The 27159-nt window shown below is 53.3% G+C and overlaps 1 protein-coding gene across 1 annotated transcript in view; it reads right to left on the bottom strand.

Moving 5' to 3' along the window:
* Iffo2 (intermediate filament family orphan 2) overlaps positions 1-27159 on the bottom strand; it is a 46678-nt gene that overhangs the window by 9843 nt on the left and 9676 nt on the right. Inside the window, exons 2-5 of the mRNA XM_021161151.1 lie at positions 7783-7843; positions 5760-5855; positions 4295-4435; positions 3117-3256 (exon numbers count right to left, since the gene is read on the bottom strand). Coding sequence (XP_021016810.1) covers positions 3117-3256; positions 4295-4435; positions 5760-5855; positions 7783-7843 — 438 coding nt within the window. The remainder of the gene's footprint in view (positions 1-3116; positions 3257-4294; positions 4436-5759; positions 5856-7782; positions 7844-27159) is intronic.

Raw genomic sequence — 27159 nt, 5'->3', positions numbered from 1 at the left:
GGGGGGGCGGCTGGGTTTGATTCCCCAGTACTACATAAACCAGGCTCGGGTCCTAGTACTCAAGGGGTAGAGACAGGAAGATCAGAGTTCAAGGCCATTCTAGACTACATAGCAAGTTTGAGGCTAGCCTGGGCTACACGAACCCCTCTCTCAAAAACAAAAACAAAAGAGGTGGGGGGAGGGGAGAATGTGCTCTTGTCAGCAGAAGTAAGAACATAAGATCTGGAGGGAGACTCAAGCTGAAAGATGAACCAAGGGACAAGGCATGTCCTTGGCTTGATCGACAGCAAATGTCCAGCCTTGTCTCAGGTCTGTCTGAGGGGAGAGCTCCCAACTCCACCCTGCTCATCCTGTGCATCTAACTAAAGCCAAAGAAATAGCAGACAGCAACAGTGGGGCTGCAGATGGAAGATAGACATCTCTCCCAAGCAGGAGGGTGGCTAAGGGGACAAAGCACTGAACCACGTATGTGGGTCTGGCTCTGCCCTACTCTGTGCCCCTGAAGTGCTTCCCTTGTATGGAGCTCAAGGAGCTGGTGGCCTGACTGTCAGATGCTGCCAATGGTGACTGGGCAGAGCTCTCAGAATCCAGGTGCCTGAGAGTGTGGGGCTCCCAGCCCTGCCCTTAACTCACCCAGGGTCCTCACCCTATCCTACCTAGGGGTGCCGTTTGTATTCAAGTTAAAAATGGATCTGGGTTCAGAACAAAGCACCAAGTAGGCCAAGGCCACAGTGCTACCAGGGTGACATACTCAATAGGTTTTGGTACACCAGTTCTCTCTATGGTTTGGTAAGGTGTCCTGAAGGGTGGCATGTGTCAATTTCTTACAGTGACAAAGTCTAAGCTACCAATGTGACATCACTGAGCCTGCACACAGACAGCATGCACACACACAGACACACCCACACACAGACAACACACACGTACAGAAGCATGCACAAATACACATACACACATATACACAGACAGCACACATACACAGACACACAGATAAGATGCACACACACACACACACAGATAGCACACACACACACTCATAGAGACACCCACAGAGACAGTACACACAGACCATGCACACACACACACACACATACCTCCCACGAGCTGGAACCAGCTGTGTCTGGCCATTACCTATACACTCAGGCCAGACTTTGCCGCTCAGCCAGAACCTCCTGGCAAGGGAATACTAGTGAGTGACAGGTTGTGGTCTGAATCCTAACTCTGTCAGACACTGCTGAGCCTCCCCAGAGCCTTCAAAAGGTTAACAATGACCCTGTCTGCTTGGTGAAGGTCTGGAGTTAGCCAAGTGTCATTTCATGGAGGACACTTGGTGTCTATCAAGACTCTTCCCATGAGCCATGCGTGGGTCAGCTCACCAGCCCACCAAGAGAGACTGGAAGATGGGTGTGTGTGATGCATGGCTGGAAACAGCCCATTAAGGTGACACCATGCCGCTGACCCTTCCTGGACACGTGACATCATCAGGCAGACTCTACATACAAAGAGGGAGAAGATTACCCAGCCTTTTCAACTCTTGGGCGAGGAAGGACAATCCTGGTTGAAACCATCCCCCCTCCACCTGTCTGGGTGGGGGTGTCCCACAGGACCGAGGGAGCAGCAGGTGACATAAAGGATCATGGGTACACTTCCAAATACAGCAGGCACTGGATACCCAGCCATGGATGGTGCAATGAAATATCTGGTCTCAAGAATTTTTAAAACAGGAAGCTTCCGCTCTTGTCTGTCTTGCCTCTCTCTCTCCATTCCCTCCCCACCTCCTCCATGTGGTCATGGCCGGCCTCTATTCTTCTCCTCTACTTCTCTACTCTCTCCCTCTCTCTGCCTTTCTCTGCCTCTGCTACCCTCTAACTCTCCTCTCCATGCCCTGAATAAACTCTATTCTATACTGTAAAAAAAAAAAAAAAAAAAGGAATACACTGAATCCAGCCCTGTGATGGGGGTGGCAGCTGGTGGCGCACGCCTTTAATCCTGGCACTCAGGAGGCAGAGGCAGGTGTTTCTCTGAGTCTGAGATCAGCCTGGTCTACAGAGTGAGTTCCAGGATAGCCAGGGCTACATAGAGAAACCCTGCTTAAAAAAAAAAAAAAAATCTAGTAGTTGGACAGATGGCTCCATGGTGAAGAGCACTGGCTGCTCTTTTAGAGGATCTGAGTTTGACTGGGAACCTTCGTGGTGGCTCACAACTAACTCCAGCGCTCGGGGATCTAATGTCCTCTTCATCCTGCCATAGGCACCAGGAGCATAGATGGTCCACAGATATATATGCAGGCAAAATACCCACACATATAAAATGTTAAAGAACAACAAAACAAACAAAAAAAAAATCCAAAAACAAAAAACAAAAAAACGGGCTGGAGAGATGGCTCAGCAGTTACGAGCACTGGCTGCTCTCGCAGAGGACCTGGGTTCGATTCCCAACACCCACACGGTGGCTCACAGCCTTCTGCGACTCCTGTTCCAAGGGTTCTAACGTCTTCTTTTGACCTCCACAGAAAGCAGACACACACGTGGCAAAATGGACGTACGTGCAGGCAAAACATTCACACAACAAAAATAAATAGATATAAAATTCTAAAATAAATAAATACATTTAAAAAAAAAATCTAGGGGCTGGAAATGTGCCTTAATGAGCAAAATGCTTGCCTTGCAAGAATGAGGACCTGATTTCAATTCCTAGCACACACGCTAAAGAGCCAGGCGTGGACCCAGGTGGTGGTGGCGCACGCCTTTAATTCCAGCACTCAGGAGGCAGAGGCAGGTGCGTCTGTGAGTTGAAGGCCAGCCTGGTCTGGTGGCGTGCACTTGTAGTCCAGGCACTGGGGAGGAATACAGGGAGACCCCTGGAGCTGGATGGCCAGCCAGCCTAACCTAACCAGCAAGCCCCAAGCCAATGAGACATCCTGACTCCAAGAAACAAAGTGGATAGTGCCTGAGAAATGACACACATGACTGATGACTGGTTTTTGTGTGATCTCGCATGCGCACGTGTGCGCTCACACACACACACACACACACAATCCAAACTCTTTCAGAACAGGTGACTGGTCTCAGCCTAGCTGAGGATATGTCCCCTGGCTGGGCAACCTGGGTACTCACAGCTGATTAAACATGCGCTTCATCTCATCGGTGATATTCATGGAGCCGACCTCCTCATCTGAGAACCGATTCACCTCCCCATCCTGCTCGGAGATGTCATCATCCGAAGCCACCTTACGATCTTTCTTCTTAGGGACCACCTGGATGGGGAAGGAAGAGACCAAGGTAACGGGGGTGCTTGGCTGGGGTGCATGGAGGGGTAAGTCTGGGAGGGAACCACTGTCCCGAGGAGTGAATGGATATGGCTGGGACCAGCCACCACGGCAGGGAGTTGCATAGGTCTTCTACGAAGCAGGCAGCATTGGCAGGAAGCGTGAGGTGTGAGGCATGCAGGTGGAGAACACAGACACAGGGACCAAGTCCTGCCTGGTGACTGGGCCAGCTCAGCTCGCCCATCACCAGAAAAAGCAGCCCCATGATGTGGAACAAGGAGAGGCCAGACGAGGGCACCATCACCTGAGATGTCTCAAAGCCAGCCCGAGAGACCAAGAAACCCTGACAAAGGTCAAAAGAGCTGCATGCTTCCAGAACCTTCCTCTCACGTGCAGAGGCATGGAGGGTTCACCAAGCTCTGCTCCAAGCAGAAAAGACCCGTGCAAATGAGGGCTGCGTAGCTCTCCAGACGGATCAGTCCCCAGCAAGAAAGCATGAGATGGAGAAAGGCCTGGGCCTCCCGCAACCATGTCCAGAGTCACACACAGAAAGCAACAACACACTGCACTGCCCTGGGCTAAAGCACAAGCCAAACTATGACCCAAGACTTCTGAGAATGACACACACCCTCCGTTAACAGGACCACACCCCGTCCCTCTCCAGAACTGCCCATTGCTGCCCAGTTGTCAGGGCTGCTCCACCATGGGAACAATGTGGAATCTCAGAGAAAGAGGCTGCATGAGAAGCAATGGGTGCGGAGTGGACCTGGGGACACATGGGGACACGTCCTGGAGGGCCGGGAGATCTCCCATGTCCTTCTTCGGCCTGTCCTCCCAAGCCTTAGTCTCCTGAGCTATAACTACAAATCCCCAAGTCATATTTCCCTGGGGGGGGTGTCATGTGACTCTCAGGATTGGGGTGAGCAAGATGTAGAAGGAAAGAGGAACTGGCAGGGTGTGGTGGCGCTCAGGGCTGTTCTAAGAGGTTTGGGGTGGAGCCAGGTGAGCGGGGCCGGCCCTGGTCACCTGGAAGATCTTGGACACGTCTTCCGAGTTCCTCTGCTGTGCGACATCGCACAGCTTAGCCGTGATATCGATTCGGCGGCAGATGTCCATGTCCACCTTCATAGCCTTTTCTTGGATCTTTGTGTCCAGGTCTGTCATGGGCTGCAGGGAGGACAGCAGGGTTACATGAGCGAGGGACGGAGCAAGCATGAGGGGGCCATCAGGAGTAGGGAGAACTTGAGGGGTCAGGCGGCCCCTGGAGGACAGCGGGGGTTACATGAGCAAGGGACGAAGCAAGCATGAGGGGCTATCAGAGTTAGGAGAACCCTAGGGGTCAGGTAGGCCCTAGAGATTGTTGAGGAGCAGGTTGAGCCTTTCCTGAGGGTGGGGGTGGGGTTGGTGGGCACTGCTCAGGGTGGGAAGGGACATGGGGACTTCAGGAGGGAAGATGTGAGGCCATGTGTGCTGGTCCCACTTAGAACTACAGGGCACAACAATGTTGGTTTAGTTTGAGCGAAGGACAAGCAAGACCGTTGTGACTGTTGAGGAAGGCTGTGGTGCCTCGAGTTAGGCCAAGGTCTTGGCTTTAGTTTCCTAGCGTGCACATGTGCACGTGCACACACAGACACACAACTCCCCTTCTCTTCCCATCCTCATGCCACTCATGCCCCATTGTTCCCCATAGTGTTCCTGCCCCCGCAGCGTTCTCTCTCTCTCTCTCTCTCTCTCTCTCTCTCTCTCTCTCTCTCACTTCCTGCCACTGATGACAGACAGCAGGGGTCATACAGAAAGAGCAAGGGTTCCCTCTGCACCCAAGTGTAGGGAAGCCAGGTGGCCTCCACCTAGACCCCACAGCTTCTTCCAACCGCACTCAGCTGCCCGTCCCACAAAGCCAGGAGCTAAGCCAGGCTGAGTCACCAAGTTCAGGCTCCTTCTTTCAGTGGTCTTTCCTGGCAGACCACCCACTACCTAAAGATGGCAAAAAAAACTCAGGTCCCAGAGTCTAGGAAGCCTACACTGCTAACAGATGTTTCCACCCATGGTGGCTCACTCAGAGGGTCCCCCAGATGGCCAAGAAGATGCACATACCAGCCCTTCCCAACTTAACAAGGACACCCTACAAGAGGATGCCCTGAGTCTGAAGTCTCTTGGGTTGGCACGGCCAAGGTCATTCGGTCACCTATGTTCTGCAGACACCAAGGTCGCCACGTGGCGAGCTGGGGACAGTCGAGCAACACATACAGATGTCAGGGCCCTGAGGACCGCAATGGGTTAAGCAGCGGGTTAAAGCAACTCTATTCAGACACAGGAAAGCAATGTCGGGAGGGTGGGGAGGCTCCTGGTCCCCGATGCATCCCTCATCAGAACAAACCAGCCAGCCACGACTGTAACTATAAGCCGAGCTCGAGCCTCCGAGTGAATGAAGCGTTTGGCATGACGGGTAAAGGGAGGTCGTGATGCCTAGGGTGACGGCCACACCACTTACGTCACTCATGAGCCCTTTGAACACCACCAGCTCAGCCTTGAGCCGCTCAATCTTCTCGTTCATCTCCTCCTGGATAGCCTCGGCTTCTTGCGCCGCCTGTGGACAGAAAAAGAGAGGTGGGCTTTAAAGGGACAAGAGGATGGACACCTGAGCCCAAGCCCAGAGCCCTGGATGTTAGCTTCTAGTGATGGTTAACTAAAACTAAGCAACTGTGTGCCTCAGCCGTTCTGGCTGCTGAGCCCTGGTGACACTTCAGGGGGTCACTTATGGCAAAGAAGACTGGGCAGCAGTATGAGCTTAAGGCCGGCTTTTAAAAAAATACAAGGTCAACCCCAACCACCAGGTGCCAATGCCTGACCAGTCTCGGCCTTGAACCTTTGCGTCTGCCAGTCTAGCATGGGCATCCCAAGGCGTGTGTTAGTTAGGATGTGGGTGTGTCTGCAGAAAAGGCTGGGAGGTCACATCTAAACCTGATCCAGCAGAAGTCAGAACTGCAGGTAATTTTAATCTATTGTGATCTCATGAACCTTTCCAACATCTGACTATGAATATGTTTAAAAAAAAACTTTATTATAAAAGAAAAGAGAACATTGGCCTCTGTGTAATAATTGGGGGGATGGGACCAAACTCTGGCCGGGGACACCAAAATCCTTATGTAGCAGAACATAATTTTAAACTTCTTTTGTTGTTGTTGTTGTTGTTGTTGCTGCTGCTGCTGCTGCTGCTGCTGCTGCTGCTGCTGCTGTTGTTGTTGTTGTTTGGTTTCTCTATATAGCCCTGGCTGTCCTGGAGCTCACTATGTAAAGCAGGCTGGCCTTGAACTCAGAGATCTGCTGCCTCTGCCTCCCAAGTACAGGGATTAGAAACGTGTGCCACTCTGCCTGGCTCAACTTTGAACTGATCTTCCTGTTTCCTCAAATATCTTCTTGTGCATCTCAAAAGCTGGGGGGTTACAGGTATGCCCCAAACCCTGTTAACTCTGGGAAGCCAGGACTTTGTGTGCACTAGGCAAGCATTCTACCAACCGACCCATGTCTCTACTTTCCTAGAGAGTGAAAAATAAGTAAGAAAATAAAGTCATTTTACTTATTTATTTATTTATATGGGTTTTTTTCAAGACACAATTTCTCTGTGTAGCCTTGGCTGTCCTAGCACTCACTCTGTAGACCAGGCTGGCCTCGAACTCACAGAAATCCNCCTGCCTCTGCCTCCCAAGGACTAGGACTAAAGGTAGGTGCTGCCACCACCTAGCTAGTAAGTTTAATCTCTAATTATTAATTCTGATTTTTAATTTTTCTCCGTGCAGAGATCAAACTTAAAGCTGTGCACAAGACAGGAAAGGTGCTCAGCCCCTGAGATGCAGCTCCAGCCCAACTTTTAAAACAGTTTTGTTTTGTTCAGTTAGGGTCTCAGGAAACCCAAGCTGCCTGGAGCTCACAGTGCATTCCAGGCTGGCCTTGAATCCCTCATCCTCCTGCCTCCACCTCTCAAGTAATTGTACATGTGAGTTGCCACACCCCATTGTAAAAAAAATTTTTTTTTTTTTTTATTTTTCGAGACAGGGTTTCTCTGTGTAGCCCTGGCTGTTCTAGACCTCACTTTGTAGACCAGGCTTGCCTCGAACTCAGAAATCCACCTGCCTCTGCCTCCCGAGTGCTGGGATTAAAGGCGTGCACCACCACGCCCGGCCCAAAAAATTTTTTTAAAACTATGTGTCTGAATTGCCTTTTGTGTTGCTAGTTTTGATCACATGACAGAGGAAAGAAGAAAGGAAGCCTGGTTGTGGATAAAGCTTGCTGCTCTGGTCCCCGTAAGTACAGGAGCTGGGCAGCCCCAAGTGCAGCGCAGTCAGAGCGAGCAACAACAGGAGAGCCCTCAGATCTTGGGCTGGGGACTCCCTGTGTACCCAGATCTCACCAAGACATCAGTCCTAACTGGAGCAACAGCTTTCCCCACCAGGGTTCCACAGCTAACCTGCAGAGCTCTCCCACCAGGGAACCCGGGGAACCCCACGAACTCTTACCTCCTGCAGCGTGTCCACCATGGTCTGAAGGTTCATGCGTTTGGCCAGTTCCTCCTCCCACCTGCAACAGCCAAGAAGAACAAATGGTCAGCGCACACCTCCTGCTGCCAGGCAGCCCCCTGTGCCCACCCTCATCATCCACGCAGGGCAGAGAGATGCCTCAGAAAACCGCATCTGTCCTCAAGGCGCTCCCAGCCTCAAGATACAGTGGACTGTTGCTGGTCACAGGCCAGGTGGCGGCAAATGCTACCTTGGAGGCTCAAGCATTGTACAGTAGGGGACACGTGCCTCCTCCACGAAAACTGCTGGCCCGGCTTTTGCTGCAAGGTAGATTACCAAAGCTGGGCTTTCGGACTCTTCTCTGTACCCCAAGAAGCAAGCTTTCCCATGCCAAACACTATTGTGAAGGCTGTGTGCTCTGCAGCACACCCTACAGGCCTATGCAGGTACTACAGTCTTACAGATGTGGGGCCTGGGCTCAATGGTTGGTTAACTAACTATCCTACCCAAAGGCACACATCTCAACCATAGGCATCCCAGATCCTAAGTAGAGAACATTACCCCCATGACATCGGTTGAAGCTGAAGAGGAAAAGACAGGAACTAAGCCCACAGGATTGGAGGTGTACCCCAACATGAACTGTGCAATATAGGGAGGGGCAACTCCAGGAAGCTGTGTCAATCAAGGATACAAACAAAGATAAGGCACCAGCTTCTCCCTAGAGAGGTTTACATAAGGCCACTCAGGCCTCCAGCAGTGTGGGGGATGCATACAGCCATTTTCCCTATGCCTCAGCAGATAAACAAAGAGTGGCTGAGAGCCCCTTACCCATGTGTGATAAAGACAGGGGGAGCCAGGACTCAGCCTCCACGCTGAGCACCCCGCTAAGGTCTGCTCCCTGCCCGGAGGAGCTGGCAGCCTCTGGGACAAACAGACAGGCTTCTGTCTTTCCTCACTTCATGCTACCCTCCCTACATGGTCGCTGAGCAAGGAAGTCTGAGGTCTCTTAAGATGCTGTGGGGCCCAGCTAAAAATAGGCCAGAGGGAGGACTGGATGAAGGGCTGGTTATGTCATCAGCTTTTGGAAACAAGAGAAAACGGATACTGTTTGCACACTTGGAGGAAAATTCTTCCTCTCGCCACACAAGCCTTCCCTGCCAGGCTCCCAGAGGACATGTGTCTACTTCGTCCTAAACTGGCTGCATAGCAGGGCCCACATCTGCCCTGAGCGTCAGTCTGGAACTACAGAGAACACAGAGGGGACCTCAGGGCCTCACATGAATGAGGCCATCTCCCTAGATGACACCCCATCCCCAGCCCCGAACAGAGGAGAACTGAGAAGCTACGTTTGCTCAAGGTTACACAGCACATCAGGGTTGTGGCTGACCCCAGAGGCAAGCCATCGTTCATTGAGGACCATTGTGAAGGGAAGGGGTGCCAGATTACACTCACCCCAAGTAACAGCCCAGGCCATTGAGGGCTTCCTCCAGGAAGAAGGCCCAGGACACAGGACCAGGCTGACTCATCATCACCCTGGCCACACTGCTCTAGTGGAGGAGGGCAGAGCAGGCACAAGGAAGGGTAAGGGTGTGGAGCTGGCTGCACCCTGGCATCTGAGACCAGGCCCTCTCATGCCAACCACAGGAGCAACCAAGCCAAACTTGAGGAGAGAACAGCACACCACTGGCGCCCCAGGCACCCCTGGAATGCAGCAAACCCTAACTTTTCTTTCCTCCAGTTCCCCACCAAGCCGGAAGTCAGAGTCAGGCTTACCTACCCACCCATGCGTGTCTCTGGATCGCTCTGTCGGCAGATGCTGTCCGGGTCTCCCATACAAGACACACTCCCTCAGACACACGTTGGCTTTCACATGAATTACTAAGCCTTTCAGGGTTTTTTTTTTTGTTTTTGTTTTTGTTTTTGTTTTCTTGGGTTTTGTTTTGTTTTGTTTCGAGACAGGGTTTCTCTGTGTAGCCCTGGCTGTCCTGGAACTCACTCTGTAGACTAGGCTGGCCTCGAACTCAGAAATCCGCCTGCCTCTGCCTCCCAAGTGCTGGGATTAAAGGTGTGCACCACCACGCCCGGCGCCTTTCAGGTTTTTATCCAGAACTACGTGGCTGGTGACAGAGCTGGGGTTCAGAGAGGTGATGTAACTTTTCTAAAGTCACACAGCTGGGAATAAGGAGCTGGGACCCAAACCTCGCTCAGCGCCTAGATCCTGCAGGCAAACCACTCGGCCATCTTGCCCCCACATAAAACCCAATGCAGCAAATCTGACGAGGCAGACAGCTCCCAGGTGGTGCAAGCCTACCGAAGACTCTGTGTATCCACACTATGTAGTGTCTCCACCGCCCGGCTCCCCTCCCTCTCACCCCAGACCCTGCATCCAATTCCATCGCGTTTCTCAGGCTGCATCCTGAAGATGAGTTTGCAGGAATAATTTCCTGAACCTTTTACTTCCAAAGCTGGATTAGGTGTGCATCTGGTTCTCTGCCCCACAGGAGACAAAAAAACAGACCCTGAATGTGGGCAGCAGCTGGCTGCACAGATTGAGCCCACTGCCCCGAAGAGATGCCCCTCCCAGGGGTGGCAGCAGGAAAATCTGGCACAGCTGGCTGCCACGTTGACAGTGCAGAAATCTCTGCCCTTCAGCCACTGGCTGCCTGGGTTATCAGGGGACATGCAGGTGGTATAGCTTCCCCAGGATCCAGCTTCACCGAAATCCTGAAAGCCTTTGTTCCCAAGACTCCTATCAGGATGTGGCTCTGAGTTAGACCAGGGGGCTGGGGTCACCTTCAAGAGACCACCTATGAGCAGAAGGGTGGTTGGTTCTATTCTGTCCTAACACTCAGTTCGTCTGACTTCTAAGTGTGGTGTGACAGATGCAAGAACTGGAGAGGAAGGTGTGTTCTTATACTGGGAGCGTTTAATCCCCAAGGACTGCTCCCATGTCGAAGATGAGGAAGAATGTTAGGCTCCAGGCAAGGGTTAGCCTGTTCCTCTTCCTCCTCCTCCTCTATGGTTTTTCTCTCTCAAAATGCCGCCACAGATTTTTTGTTTTGTTTTGTTTTTTTTTAAAGATTTATTTATTTATTATATGTAAGTACACTGTAGCTGTCTTCAGACACTCCAGAAGACGGCGCCAGATCTCCTTACGGATGGTTGTGAGCCACCATGTGGTTGCTGGGATTTGAACTCTGGACCTTCGGAAGAGCAGTCGGGTGCTCTTACCCACTGAGCCATCTCACCAGCCCCGCCGCCACAGATTTAAGGCAGACTGAGGGATCAGGATATATCCTCTCAGATGGCCTGGACATCTACACCACTCAGAGCTCTCTCCTAAGAATGAAGCCAGGGACAATGATAGGGCTCTAAGTGAGGCCACCTCCACCCTCTTCACCATGCCAGCATCTGAGGGCAGCCTCACCTTGCTCTGAGCACCCTGGGCCCTGGTTAAATGAAGCAAGGAGGGATTAGAGAAAAGAAGATCTCTGCAAAGGGAGAGCTGAGTCTACAGCTAGAGGCCAGCCTTGCGGTCCCTTCTTGGTAGGAGTGGGACAGTCAATGATTGGAACGGGAATCAGTTCTCTCTTTCCATCATGTGGCGTGCGTGGTAGCAAAACACCTTTCCCTGCTGAGCCATCTTGCTGACCCTTATTGAATGAAAGGGCATGGGTTAGATGGGTGGACAAGAAGATGAATAGGTAGATGGATAGGTGGGTATGAAGGTGAATGGGGGCAGAGTGTGTGTGTGTGTATGTATGAATGGGAGAGGGGATGAATGGGGGGATGGATGAATGGGAGAGGGGATGAATGGGGCTGGGGGCAGGAATGAATGAAATGATCCACACTCAGGCCCCTTCCTTCGGCCTGAGCCCTACCCCAGGGTCTTATCTTTATCTCCCAGGCTGGGGAATCCACCACCAAATTCCCAGCACAACCAGGCTCTCTCAACAGCCACTGGGCTCAGACATCCCTCCTGGGGGAGGGGCAAAGCACGGTCAGGACAGGAAGCCTGCAGGAGAAAGAGAAACCTTCCCCTCCCACCACTTACAACCTTCCAAGGCCAGGAGGGGAGGCAGGGACGTTAGACAATCAATGTAGAGAGAGGAAATGACCCCACAAAGGAGCCCCGCCAGCCTCGAGAGACAGGCCCCACCACCACCTCTGCGGAAGAGGCACATGTGGGAGCCTGGCAGCTGGAGGGGGAGGTGGCAGCCTCGTCACAGCCAGATGTGGCCTCTCAGCATTCCAGAGGAGCCAGCGCTAGGACCACGTGACAGATGAGAAATCTCGGCTGACTATGGGGGGGGGGGAGCGGCGGCTTTAAAGCCAGTCCAGTCCGAGCTGCTGGAACCAGGCCAGTGGTTCTGCCTCTTGCATGAGCTCAAAATGACACACAGAAGCAGGAAGAAGCCCACGAAGTCTAGCTACGGAGAAACGGAAACCCAATCTGAAGCCGCTGGCAGAGGGGCTGACTCATGGGTCTTTCATATCCTGTGCAGTCAGAGAAAGGCTCAAAGGCCCCAGAAGAAAGTGGGTGCAGCCCCAGCAAATAATTAGAGCACCACAGACAACCCCGGGCCCATGGGGAGTCCGTCCCAGAGTCCCCAGACTGTACAGACAGAAGTAGCACTGGCAGAAATGAAGACATTCAGAAAGGAGACACTTTTATGCCCACCTTGATTTGACTATCAGACTACGGAAACAATGAACCTCAAAAAATAGAATCCCCCCTGCTCCCCCAAGGAATCTCATAACAGTGCAAGGGAAAAGGCACCAGAAGGGAACCTGGTCTCCTGGAAAAGGATTCCACACAGTTTTAACCAATGAGAGTGAAGCCAGACGATGATAGGTCAGTGGCGGGGCAGAACGGCACTCTATCCAAGGCTGGATAGATGCTCAAACCCATGGCTATTTAAACACTTCCCCTCGCTTCGAACCCCCAAGAGTGACTTGAGGGGGTCATTGTCCCTTTCCCCAGTGTGGCCACACTTCCTTCCTCACACTATTAAGCTGGCTGTTTTAATTAGCTGCTCAAGAATGGATGGATGAACTTGGCTTATTCGGGTATAGACAGCGGCGACTCCAAGTTTGGTAACATTCCAACGCCTGTTCCCACGTCCCCTGGCTGTGATATCCCAGGCGAGCTCATCGCCCTTTGTGAGTTGCTTTTCTATATTCGCCATTTCTGAAGATAGTTGTGGGAACCACTCTGCATGCAGAGGAAGAGGAGGGTGAAGAAGACCCCAGCCCCGAGACAGGGCCGAGCATCGAATCCCGCAGTTCAGCTCAGTCTGGCTCCAAGTGCAGACCAGGCAGGCAAGGGCGCTGGGCGGGAGCCTCAGGGTGGGGTGGGGGTGGGACAACAAGAATGGTCCCGCCTGGCAGCAGGCACGCCCAGGTCGACTCACTCAGGTGATGGGAAACAGGCGCAGGTGAGGCTGGGCTGGAGCCCTCAGTGGAAAACTGCACTCTGGGCCAAGCGGGGGTGGGGGTGGGGGGAGCCTGGCCCTGGCCCTGGATGGGGGTGGACCGCAGCTTCCTTCCCCGTGGTCTGCCTAAGCCTTCTCTGTTCCACACCACTCACCAAGGGGAAGTCATCCCGCTACCCTGGGGCAGGGCCAGGTATGGGCAGACAAGGGGCTTCCAGCAGAGTGGAGGTTCAGCCAAAGGCCCTTCTGTGCTAGACAGGAGCGTCAGCAGAGACCAACCAAGGAGCCTTGGGCCACACAGCCCAGGGCTGGTTCTTCTGGGAGGACCCAGATCCTCACTGGCTTCTCTGCACCTTCCAAAGGAGCTCAGTAACCTTGACTGAGTCTACATCTTCACTCTACACCACACCCGTTCGTTCGTTCTGTCCTGCAGCCCCTCTGGGTCTGCAACAGAATACAGAAATGATGAGGGAGTGGGGTGGGGGGTGGGTAGGGCACCTTGACAACCCAGGGCACCACCAACCACCAGCCCGTGCCTCAGGAAGCTAAAGGCTGAGCCACAAACCGAGGAGGCACTCCCCCCTTCCTCTCCCCATTTCCTTCTTCCGGGACTTCCAGCACATAGGCAGTGAAGGTGACAGTCAGGGACCTCAAGTGAACCCACCCGCCCGCTGGAAGGAAGCCCTGCACTCCCATGCTCCTACCCACCTGTGCCTGCCTGGGCCTTCCGGGTACCACCCCACTTTACCACCTCTTTGGGACGCTGCCACGCAGACGTGCCCACTAGGGCTGCCCATCTGTACTCCGCTGCTCAGAAGGAAACACAAATTAAATGCCAGCTGATTGTCTCCACGGAGGAGGTATTAATTTAATGTGAACACTTAACCCAGGCGGCCGATCCCATTACAGGCGATAATAGCTGGAGCAGGCCAGAGCCCAGACAGCAGGCTGGTAATGGGACTGGACTTTAAGGAACCCTCCACACCCAGAACAGTCCTGCACCAGCACACTGCTGGGCCATCACACACAGAGAGGCCTATTCACCATCTGACCCATCTTGCAAGGCTCCTGGGCAGAGGGCAGGCTGGGTTGCCAGCCACAGGGGTGGGGGGAGGGGTACAGAGTGAAGAGTCAGGAGATGCTTCAGTAGCAACTGTGGCGAATTCACTGCGTAATCTGGGCAAGTCTCTTCTCGACCCTGGGCCGTGCGCGCAGCACACTGATCTGTGATAGCATCATCAAGAATCCATCTCGGGTCTGGGAATAGAGCTCCGTTGGCAGCAAGCTTACTTAGCAATTGTAAGAACCTGCTTCTCTCTCTAACCCCAGGTAAACCAGGCCCGGTGGTGCACACCTGTAATTCCGGCACTCCAGAGTGGAGGCAGGGGGATCAGAAGTTCAAAGCAGCCTCAGATACTTAAAGGAATGCAAAGCCAATCTAGGCTACATAGGACCCTGTTCCAGGTGCAGGGGAGTGGGGAGGGGAAACTCTCTGGCTATTGCGACTACAGCGTTCTTTTCATACCCTGGTTAGAGCCCTACACGATGGGCAGTACTGTCCTGGACAGTGCCTGGCTCCACTGCCAACCCTCATCAGAGAGTGTTCCTGAACCTCCCGTGCCTAGTTGCAAGCAAGGGATGGAAAGAGGGGATGCAAAGGCTCACTCCTAAGTTTCCTTCTTCCTCCAACCGTTCCTACGCCACTAGGCACATGCTGCTACGGAGCCAAAGACTGTTGCCAGTGACCAAGAACAGTCTCCAAGGGCAGCTCTGGGCTGTGTGCGTGCGTGGAGTCACCGGGTCTCGGCAGGGGCAGAGACAAAGCATGACAGCCCTAGCTGACCCACGCTCCTTTGACTCCCGAGGTGGCCAGCCATGTTCAGGAAGCCCTGGGTCTGCCTCTATCCAGCTGTGTGATCATAGGCAAATATCTTCCCTCTCAGCCACAGCAGGAGGCCAACTTAGGTTAATTCTCATCAACCACAGAGCAAGCAGCAACCAATTTCTGCGGCCCCTAGACAAACACCTATGACAACCACATGGTTATGTGATGAGCGTCGAAATCCCAGAGTCAGCTGGGAAGTGGGCCCTGAAACCAACAAGTATATGGAGAGAGGAGGAGGGGCCCAGAGCTTGAAGGTCTAACCTAACACAGCTACGTGGCCTTGAGCAAGTTACTGACCCTCTCTGGATGTCAATGCTGTTTGTAACTCTGTCAGGACCTACTGTATGGAGGGAGCCCAGAACAGAGCCTGGCGTGCCATGGGCATGCAGACCACACTCCTCAGCCTCTGCCTCAGGACCCTCTTAGGACAGTCAGACCGGAAGCTTACTTCAGCAACACTGTGACAGGCCAGATGGCATCCAGGCTATGTGGCCCCTAAGTTCCCAGCCGCATAATCACTGGTGACAGCCGTGACAATGAGCTAGGTGTCACTCACCTGGGCGGGGGATCAGAAGCACGCAAGGATGGGCAGCAGGGGAAAGAAGCCAGGTGCTAATGCCACGCAACTCTCTGCAGACAAACATCTGCATGTGCCTGCCACACCCACAACGCACCCCACGCATTAGTACGCTCTGCCTGGTCCTTCGAGGTCTCTCCCAACCAGGGCCACCATGGGCATATGAGATGCAGGGAGGAAGTGCCAGCTGATGTCAGGCACAAGACACTAAGAGTGTCATCATGTCTGGGCATAGTGGCACTCACCTTCACTTCCAGTGCCCTCAAGGCAGAAGCAAGGGGTTCTCTGTGAGTTTGAGGCCAGCCTGGTCTACATAGCAAGCTCCAGGACAGCCTAGGCTACATAACAGACTTTGTCTCAAAGTGGGGAGCGGGGAAGAGTGTCCTTTGGGCCAGCTGGTGAATCTGCAGGCAAAGTGGGCCCCAGAGGAGCACGGGTCACCTGACTGTCTTATACAAGCCACTGTCCTGTTGTCCAGTGTCCCTGACTGTCAGGGACCGCTACAGGATTCCCATTACCCCACAATTCTGAGTGGCATGCTGAACAGCCAACGCTGGCCGGTGATGCTTCTGCCAATATCTCTGACCAGAGCCCAGGCCTGAGTGCAGGCTGCCCCATTCCATAAAGAAAAAGGACTCAGGGGTGCTCCCTAGCAAGGAATCTGGGTCTCAGGCCACTGTGAGGCCTCTAGGGTACTATTTCCAACCCCTTCCAGGGTTAGGATACTTCCATTGTCTCCTTGTCTCCCCCTGCATATGCTGCTGCTATGTCCATAAATTTCTATTCGCTAACCCTGTGGTCAGACACGGCACTCCCACGAGGTGGGAGAGACTTGCTTTGTCCACACAATACTTAGCATGCATTGAGATTTTTTACCACCTCACATCCTCCTGACACCACTGAGCCAGGCATCATCACCCCACTTTACAGATGAGAATACTGAGGCCCGGGCCAAAGCACTAGCTAACACTGGGCCCAGGGCCATGCAACTCCTTAGCCTCAGTGATAACGCTGATGCTCCAGGGTCCACAAACTCCTACCCCTGTGCCCTAGCACAAAGCTCAGAAAATGTTTAAGGTTACAGTGCCAAGAGTGAGGGGCAGGGGTGCTGGGTGGGGTGGGGAGAGGATACTCAGGTGTGCACACAGAGTCAAGGTCATTGATTTGAAAAAGGGCTCTTAGCCAAGGATAATGTTCTTTGCCCATGAACTCACTTCTCAGGGCCCAGAACCTTCTAGAATCAATGCCTCAGTCAACTGGTATTTCTACTGTCTAAAGTGACCAGCAGGGGACAGTGAGGGGACTGAACACAGTCCGCCTTCAAGGTGGGCAGAACAGGATTCAAACTCAATAATCCAGGTCACCTGGTCCCCAGGCTAATGACTTCCTTCCTGTTCCCAGGCCTCCCCTGAAAAGGATTAAGGTTCTCAGAGGTTGTTACCTTGTGAGCCTGGCTCCTCCCCGCTCCCTGGCTTCCTGTCTCACCAGGCAATTGTACAACTCCCTCCAAGATGAAGTCCACCATGGTGTAACACAGCCCCGAGCCACACTGCTTGGCTTTTCAGTCTTCAAAACTGCGGGCTAAACCAACTGTTTGAAGTTGCCTAGCCTCGGGTGTTTTGTTTGAGCAACGGAAAACAGACGAGACACTCTGTGTCGGGACCTTTTTACTTTTGAATGATGTCACATATGTTCAGTCAGAACCACTTCCATTGTAAGAAGAAAACAAAACTTAAAATGAGCCTGGTCAATCCCCCCTCACTGTTGGAAACTGCTGAGCGGTTGATGACGACTTAGAGTGGACAGGAGGAAAACAAAACAAAACAAAACAAACGGGGGGGGGGGCAAATAGAAAATAATAATTCACTCAATAAAAACCCCACCCAAATCCCCCTTCCTAAACTCGTGGGGTCTCTAGATGGGCCGGTGGGTGTGGCCCCCACCACTTCCGGGTGCCCGGAAAGCTGAGAAAAAGCAAGACCCCCATTCCTGTGTCCAGCACCAGCTGTCCCATCACCCCTGACCGGACTCACCTCTGGCCTTTGCATGTGAGTTTGTCTCTATCTAGAGCAGTGGTTCTCACCCTTCCCAAGGTTGTGACCCTTTAATACAGTTCCTCACACTGCCTCAGTGCCTTTGCCTGGTCAAGCCCTCAGTGACTTTACACTTCCCTGTCCCCAGTGCCAGGAGCCAGCAGAGGGTCTGGGCACCACGTCTCTGGATCCCCAAGCTCAGAAGCAGGAGGCTCCCAAGGACCTGTGCCCCGCAGGGTGTGGGCCCCACCCAGAGATGTGTTTACAGCCTTAAGAAAAGCAACCCCTGTGGCTATTCTGGAAAGTTAATATGCACCTTGGATCTCTCACTGTTTATTGCCAGTGCCTGAGTGGCAGCAGGTTGAGCATGAGGCAGAAGCTCAGGTGATGTCCCATCAGAGCCATGCCACTGCCTCAGACCCCAGTTTATCATCATCTGAGGCCCGGACAAATGACAGGTCCACAGCCAGGCAAGAACGGGTTCCCACCAGGCTTTGCAGCTTGGAGAATTCCCGGCCCAGGTCTTAGTCTCCTGATCTGTAAAGTGGGAGAGGCCCTGCCTGATTAAATGAGAATGGCCAAGCACATAGTGGTTCTCCAAATGGCCTCTCAAAAAAAAAAGCTGGGAACACAGGATGCCATCATATCAGAGTGGACACACAGTGTCTAGGCCGTTCTTCAAGGGGCTCAAAAGACTGCAGGACATTGCCAGGTTAGGTGTGTTTCAGGCCATGCCGCTGACAAGGGGAAGGTGCCGCTTCAGGGGCTTCTCCAGGAGGAAGGCAGAAGACTAGGAGGACCTACCAATTATGCATGGGTTGATGCAACCACAGAGGGCTTGCAGCAGGGAGTGCCTGCGCACGCCTTCCCGTCAGTCAATCTAATTGGCTGGGAAGAGGTGGCTCTAGGCTGTGTCAGGACTGGTAATTAGACTGGGTTAGCCCAAACAGGGGAAAGAATTGAGTGACTCAATACTGCTCAGTGCAGAGGGAGACTTGTTTCTCATTAGCAAACTTGGGCTGCTATGGTAACCTTGGCACTTGGTGTGAACCAGAGGGGAGCACAGAGGTGGGTAACAGGCACCCCACCTCAACACACAGGGTCTCTGCCACCTCTCCCTGAGGCCCAGGTCTCCTCCTATGCAATCAGTTCCTCGGGATGGGGGTGGGAAGGGGGGGAATGAATTGGAGCACACAGTCTCATGATCCCTAGGGGGCACAGTATCTTTTTGGAGTCTCCCACGTCTTTAATCGTCTTTATGGGCATTGGGCTGGTGGGGAAGCTGAGGCCCTCAGACACTTTAGGAGGCAGGAATTACCACTGTGCTTGCTCTAAAGACAAGAAGATGAAGGCCGAGAAGTAAAGCCACTGCCAGGGTCACAGCACCGGAATCGGAAGTGACTGGGTCTCAGGTACATGTCCCCAGCCAGCGGACTCCCCTGCTTCTGTGTCCTGTGACAGGGCTGAGGCTGGACCTGAACCTGGGTCTCTCTGATCTCAGGGCCCAGACTAGTTTTCTTGGGTCAGGTGATTTACCTGAAGGGAGAAGGATGAGGAGTGGTTGCCTCGGTTTCCCCAAAATCAGAAATAGCCTCAGGTGGCTCACTGACTAACATTTCAAAGACAGAGTGCTAAGGGCCCCACTCTGGACTGCCAGGCCTGTGTGGCTCCTTCCACAGCCCAAAGAGTCCCCCATGTGCTGTCTATGGTGCCTACAAGGGCACCAACCCCACTTTTCCCACCCAATTTATGTGTACATGTGTGTGTGTATACACATGTATGTGTGCATGAGTATGTATGTGTGTGTATGTCCATCTGTAGGGCATGCATGCACATGTGTGCATCTGCGTGTGGAACCCTGAGGTCATTCTTCTCTGCCCGCCTCTCGTCTCTTGTCTTTTTCTTTGGAGATAACATCTCTCACTGATCCTGGAGCTGGCCATGTAGGGTAGGCTGGTCGGCCAGCAGACTCCAAGGTCTCCCTGTCTGCTGCTTTCTAGCTCTGGGATCACACACACATACCTCTGTGTTCCACTTTCATATGTGGGTTCCGGGGCTTGAACTCGAGTCACTATACTCATAAGGCAAGCACATTACTGACTGAGCTGTCGTCACCCGAGACTCGCGCTGAGACTGGCCCCTCCAGCTACATGACCCTCAGCTTGGATTCAGCCAGATATCCAAAGGAAAATGCTCTAATACCAAAACATCAGGAATCCATGTCCCAGTAGGGATGAGACCATGTCTATATGTCCCCTACCTCTACCCCAAATGCTTTGACATCAGACAAACCAGCAAGAATGACCCAACTCGGTCACCCCCCCCCCCAGCGAGTGATCTAGCAAAACTGAATTCATTTCTTTGAGCCTCAGTTGCCTTATCTGTAAAATGGGGTAACAACACTGGCTTGTGATGATGAGCACAGGGCCAGTTGCTGGCTGCTGGAAGAGCTGTCACAGCATCCAGGCCCCAAGTGTGTGCCAGGGTACAGTGTGCCCTTCATCCCTTGGAACCTTTGTTCTCATAGTTCCTACTCCCAGGCACACAGTAGGCCCTCAAGTGATGTTTGCTAGGTGAATAAGCTTATGACCAAGAGCTGTGCATGTCCCATGTCCCTCCTTGCCCACACTGACCCACTGTGTGACCCTGGGCCTGTCCCTGCATCTCTCTCAGATTATCTTTACCAAAAGATCAGACTCTCTCACCATACAGCAGAGACCCCAGGCATCAGGGAGAGTGGCCAGAGGCCAGCCTGCTCGCCATGGACCCTTCCCAAGTGGCCTAGACTCACAGGGACAGGCAGACTTGCCCACAGGTTCACAAAGACAGCAGGCGGGTCTCCTCCTGGTGACTTTGCCTTGGGACAGATGGGACATAGGAAGGCATCTGTCAGCCAGATGGCCTGGCTGACCTGAGGGGCCAAGACACCAGCTGGGAACCTAGGCCTGCAAGGCAAGACTGCTTAACCCCTTCCTGCCCTGAGCACTTACCAGTGCACTTTCAGGCCTTCTGGCCACCCCCTACAGCGAGAGACTAAGGTGCTCCCCTAGGGTCCAGTGAGGGTCTGGAGTAGAATCTCAGGTCTCCTGGCACACAGAGAAGGTGATCTATGGAGGCACAAGGCACTGGTTTCTTCCTTCCTGGGATACCAGTCCAGAACAACCCTCTACCACCACGTCTCAGGCACCACCTCATGCTGGAGGTCCAGGCTCTGTTCAAACAGAAACATGGCCACCGGTGAATGCCGGCACCCAGCTCTGCTGTGTTGGCTGAGCAGCCATAGACACAGCGTTCAACCTCTCTGGGACTCAGTTTCCCCACCAAGAAAGGTGGGCCTGGGCCAGGGAGACATGGCAGTTCTGTTTTAAAGGGATTCATGAGACTCCAGCCAGATCCGAAGCCCAGGCAGAGTCTCCTACAGAGCAGGCCCTAGCTTGTGTCTGGGTCAACGCAAACCCCCAGGACAGCAGCAGAGGAGGGAGCAGGGCATAGAGCTGCCTTGTTCCCCAGGCAGTGATGCTCAAATGACCTCTCTCCTTGTTTTGTAAAAAACCACAAAGGGGAGCGAAGCATTCAGGACTGTGTCTAGAGACCAGGAAGCTCGTCCCAATGGGAAAGGCTGCTGGAAGGTACCAGTAGGGGCAGGCCCAGAGGAGCAGTTGGAACAGAGAACAGGATTTTCAATGGTTCTAGCCTGGGGGCAGGGGTTGGACTCCCAAACTGGTCCAGCAAGGAAAAGATGGCCCTCGGGAGTTGCACTAACTGATGCTCAGGTTGAGGGAGGCATCTCAGAGCTGGTAAACTAATCTAGGATCCAGCCTAAGGCTGTATTCTGCTATCTGTACATGCGTCTCAAAGCAGAGACCAAACACCAAGGAGTTCGATAAGTTAAGGCAGCTGCCAGCTAAGGGTGACAGCTGTCTGTCACCCCAGCAGAAAGGGGAGACACAGGGCTGGCTTGAATGCTGGCTCTGCCATGAACGTTCTGTACAACTTGAACAGTCACCAGCCCCCCTCTCTGGGAAAAAGGGTGGGGGGGACGCAATAACTTGTAAGGCTTCTTCTGGCTCTGCTTGACAGACACTGGGGAAGGCCCCATCCACAGAGAGTTGTTGGAGTCCAGAAGAAGGAAGGAAGGAAGATGGATGGATGGATGGGTGGATGGATGGATGGGTGGATGGATGGGTGGGTAGATGGATGGATGGGTGGGTGGGTGGATGGGTGAGTGGGTAGATAGATGGGTGGATGGATGGGTGGGTAGATGGATGGATGGGTGGGTGGATGGATGGGTGGATGGATGGGTGGGTAGATGGATGGATGGATGGGTGGGTGGATGGGTGGGTGGGTGGATAGGTGGATAGGTGGATAAATGGATAGGTGAGTGGAAAAGTGGATGGTTAAATGGATGAATAGACAGAAAGATGGAAAACATGGGTGAATCCTGAAAAGGAGGAGAAAAATGTCCTAGGTGTCTGTACTGGATGGTTTTGTATGTCAACTTGGCACAGGCTGGAGTTATCAGAGAGAAAGGAGCTTCAGTTGGGGAAATGCCTCCATGAGATCCAGCTGTAAGGCATTTTCTCAATTAGTGATCAAGGGGGAAAGGTCCCTTGGGGGTGGGACCATCTCTGGGCTGGCAGTCTTGGTTCTGTAAGAGAGCAGGCTGAGCAAGCCAGGGGGAGCAAGCCAGTAAGGAACATGCCTCCATGGCCTCTGCATCAGCTCCTGCTTCCTGACCTGCTTGAGTTCCAGTCCTGACTTCCTTGGTGATGAACAGCAGTGTGGAAATGAAGCTGAATAAACCCTTTCCGCCCCAACTTGCTTCTTGGTCATGATTTTTGTGCAGGAATAGAAGCCCTGATTAAGACAGTGTCCCCTGGGATGGCTACTTACACCTGTCCACAAGTCTCCCTGGAATCATGTCCTGTGACTACAGACCCCCCCTCCCAGCCACCCTCTCTAACATGTACACACGTGAGGGTAAACCTACACACATGTCACACATGCTCCAATCCAGAATCTCAGAAAGGGAAATCAGACCTGTCCCTGATGAAAGCTAAGTTCTGCCTGCACTGTTCTTCTCCTGGAGTCCCTAACTTTTTTAAACACACTGCCAAGGCTGGAGGTGAGATTCGGCTTGATGGGAGATGAATCTTTGAAGCTAAAGGCACTCAAGCCCACGAGCCCACTGCCAGCTCTGCTATTCTCTGGCTAAGAAAAGGATTCTTTTTACATTTTTGTTACATTTCCAAGACTCAGTTCTTCCATCTGTGCAATGGGTTAAGAGACCAGCTTCCCCCGACTAGTAGCATGATGGTGGTAAAGAGACTTTGTCCGAAGGGACACATGGTGGCTCCTGGGAAGCCAAGTGGTGTTGGGTCTGAGGGAAGCCAGGCCTCTGAGGGCTCCTGTGCCCAGCCCTGCTTCTCTTCCACCCAGCCTCCCACCTGGAGTGAGAGTCCTGGGCTCAGCTCACCCAAAGCTACAAAGCAGCCTTTGTCTGGGAAGAAACTCTAAACCACAGTCCTGACGTCAGCGCTGGAAAACAACACCGAGCCAATGTTCAATGTCACCCCTCTGCCAAGGCCCAGGACAAGCCTTCCGTGAGGTCCCAGGAGGCCACCGGCCTGTCCCCTGGGGCCCAGATGGAACCCTGTAATTGGACTCCTGACTCTCAATCCCAAGGAGAGGGCAAAGAACATGAGCCCATTTCTCAGCCTGGTAAAATGAGCTGAGTCCTCCAGGGAGCTCACCTCCCCTCAGAGCCAGTCCTGGGGCCAACAGGGCGGCTTCCACAACTCACAGAGAAGGGACTGAGACATTCCAAGATCCAAGGGGAGGCAGGGACAGAGACACTCCCCCATTTCTGCCACCTGGCAGCCACAGCCTGTGCCCTGAATGCCAAGCCATGCCCTCTCGCCTGGTCACCCTGTAGACAGAGTCCTGGAGAGGAAGAAGGCCATGACCTCCTCGTCACCAGCCACACTAAGGAGAGGAAATGTCAGAACACAAAAGGCTGCTCTGCCTTGGGAATGGGAGGAAGTAGGCCAGTTCCCACTGTGTGGGGGCTGGGGAGGGCCAAGGACAGAGTATTGCTAAGGGCCAGCACCGCTTGGCATCTGTCACACATTCTGTCACAGAACCCTGTGACAACCTATGTCCAAGGAGACATCCCCACTTCTCAGACAGAAAGACAGAGGCTGCCAGGGTGAAGGGGCATGAGGTGAACCCCAGTGGAGTCTAAGTCGGGGCTCCCACTCTACGTGAAAGACCAACTCATGGGACCCCAAAGAAGACATGTGAGAGCGGTGTCTCTAAGTCCCCACAGTTTAACTGTGCCCTAAGGCTCGGGAAGGACCCGCCGGCAAGTTGGAGGGCCTTGAACTTGGCACCAGGTGAACTCGGGCCACAGTCTGCAGAGCTCAGACTCCGCTGCCCCGGCCAGGTAAGTCCTGACACTTTCAGTATGTTGTCTTTAAAGACACTTGTATCCCAACTGCCAAGAAAAATAAGATATTCAGAGGGAGGTGGGTACAAATGCAAAAGCACCCCCACTGGGCACACCCCAGGCAGAAAGAGGGGGCTCCGGGGAAATGGTTTTGTAGGGTCAGAAAGTTCAACCACCATCCCAAGTCACAACTCTGGTGCCCACCCTGGCCTAGGGCTCCTGTTGGTCTCTCCACCTGACTTCATCCGAAAGGAAACCGAGGCACGGAAAAGCAATGTCACTATGCGTGTGATTGGACGATCAGGACAGTGTCAATAGCCTAAGACCCCCAAGTCCGATTCAGTGCCGATGAGCCGTGTGGGTGACCTTCCATGTCTCCTCTGTGGGTGGAGAGAGAGTCCCACCAGCAGAGCCATCAACCTGGACACCCATCTGCCCAAAGGCCCAGGGAGGCCATGATACCCCTCTTCCTCCCAGCCTTGATTCCCCAACCCTCAGCCACACATACCCCATCAATGCCTAGCCTTGATCCCCAACCCTCAGCCACACATACCCCATCAATGCCTCCATCTGCCGGGTAGTTTTCAACCTCCACCTTCAAACTTACATTAGCTTCCCCGAGCCTTAACTCATGGCCTTCGAGAGAGCTCTGGGTCCAGCCCCTCCCTGTGTGACCTCGAGGTAGCTGTGTTTCCATAGGGACACGAGTGGGGCAAAGAGGAAACTCTGAAAACCAACTCTCTGGTCTTTCTGAAAAGAGAGCAGGCACCAAGGCCCACTAGGGATGCGACTCAGTTGGTAGAGTATCTGCCCAACATGCATAAGGACCTGGGTTCGATCCCCAGCAACGCACAGACCAGATATGGTGGTACATACCTGCAATCTCATCCCCAGAGCGGATCAATAGTTCAAAGTCATTGGTTATTGTCAGAGAGTTCATCGCCACCACGGGCTATGTAAGACCCTAACTTAAAAGACAGCAGGCACCACCCCTCTGCTCTGGGGATGGCAAGAGAGGGAGGAGGTGAATGACAAGACCACAAAGAGCGCCTGGAGCAGTGTGGACTGTGGGAATAGACGCAGACATCATGAGAGGTAAAGCTAGAGGTCCCTCCCACTCCCACTGCATATAAGCTTAGGCCCCCATAGGCCAGCAGCGGCCTCTAAGATCTGGCAGCCAGCATCCCCTATCCCACCATTCCATAAACACCACAGCTCATTGCACAAGAGTGGGAGGGGCCCTGACCTTGAGGGCTCAGGTCATACACAAAGGCTCTGACCACAAGCTTGAGCAGGCACATGTGCACACACATGAGTGCACACATGCATGTACATACACACACAATGTACATATACATACAAACGCATGAACACACATACACATATGCACATGCATATACACATGCGCATACACACATGCATGCACACACACATACACACACACACACACACACATACCCATGAGCATGAGCGCACACACACCCACAAGTGCACGCACACACACCTGCCAGCACACACACAGGCACACACCCTACACACAAACACATGCACACACATGCATACATACATAAATACACATACATGCACACACACAGATACACACACATGCTTGTGTGCACATACTCCTCAGCAGCAGGAACTGCCCATCAGGCCTGGCATCCGGTTAAAGGGTGCAGAACAGAAGCCCTGTCCTCACCCAGTGAGTGATGCCTCAGAGGAGGAGCAGGAAGGACCACATGCCATGGAGAACGGAGACGGGAACCCGGAACCAGAAAGAACAGTGAAGAAAAGAGAAGAGAGACTTGGAAAAAAAAAACGCACAGAAGACCACAAAGGGGGACCGAAACCTAGGAGAGTTTGGAAAAACAAAGGACCAATGAGCACCTCAACCTGTGGCACTGGCGGCAGCCTCCCATCCAGGCCTTAGTGCATGCTATTTCCCTCAGCGAGAGCCCCCTTTCTCTGCTGCTGTTTCTCCCACTGCCCCTTCAAAATATAACCGGAGTGCTGCCTCCTCTGGGGAGCCTTCCTTGATTGGCTCTACAATGTGCTGGGGTAGTTCCTGGGATCCTGGGCCTGGGGACACTCCACAGCCTCGCCAGTGCCCAAGCAGAGTTCCAGGACCTTGTGCTCTTGACTTTGCAAAATTTCCACTTTGCCCCAACTCTGGCAAGATGGCCTTCGGCCCAGTATTGCAGTGGGCCAGAGCAGAAAGGGGGTTCCCAGCGGACCCTGGGAGGCTGTGTTGTTCCCTGCTCAGACAGAAGCCTGATCACCAGGGGATTTCACAAGGTCCACTTAGACCAGCAGAGATCATTCCTCTCACCCAAGACAGCCAAGAGGCAGCGGAGAGCCAAGAAGTGCCCCAATAAGCCAAAAGATGAAAACGACCCCTTGAGAAGGCCAAAGGCAGTGCGTTCACTGCAGGAGACTTTTCCCCACCAAGTGACAGGTGGGCAGGCAGAGGCTGGGCAAACCTAAAGTCAGAGCCCACGCAGTGAGCACACAGAGCACACAATCTCTCTGGCCGGTCAGAGCCACTCAGAGACAACGCTCAACTGCCACTCCGGGCCCCAGCTTGTTCATCTCGGCTGAGGGTCCAGAGGCTAAGGATCTGAGGGGATGATGGCGCTCAGGCCCTGAGCTCCTCACGCAGTCCACCCAGTGGGCATGACCAGCCACAGGTATAGAAACAGAGACCCTGAGAGGAAGAGTCTGCAAGCACCCACAGATTCTCCCTCCCCCAGACGGGCTCTGCCAAGGCCCTGCTCCTGGCAGTCCTGCCTCGGCAGCTTTCCATCCAGAGCTCTGTCAGCTGTTCTCAGGGTGCAGGGGCAGCGTGGTGGCAAAGGCAAGGACAAGAGCAAGAGGTGTGTCACAGAGCTTGGGGGATCCTGGGGGGCGGGGGAGATTTGGCACTGAAGTCAGAGGGCCCCATGTAGGATCCAGCATTTCAAGTGATTCAAACACACAGGCATAAATAACCTCAGGCATCATTG

Source organism: Mus caroli, chromosome 4, assembly GCF_900094665.2.
Source record: "Mus caroli chromosome 4, CAROLI_EIJ_v1.1, whole genome shotgun sequence".
NCBI classification, from domain to species: domain Eukaryota; kingdom Metazoa; phylum Chordata; class Mammalia; order Rodentia; family Muridae; genus Mus; species Mus caroli.
This window is presented reverse-complemented; position numbering and strand designations above follow the sequence as displayed.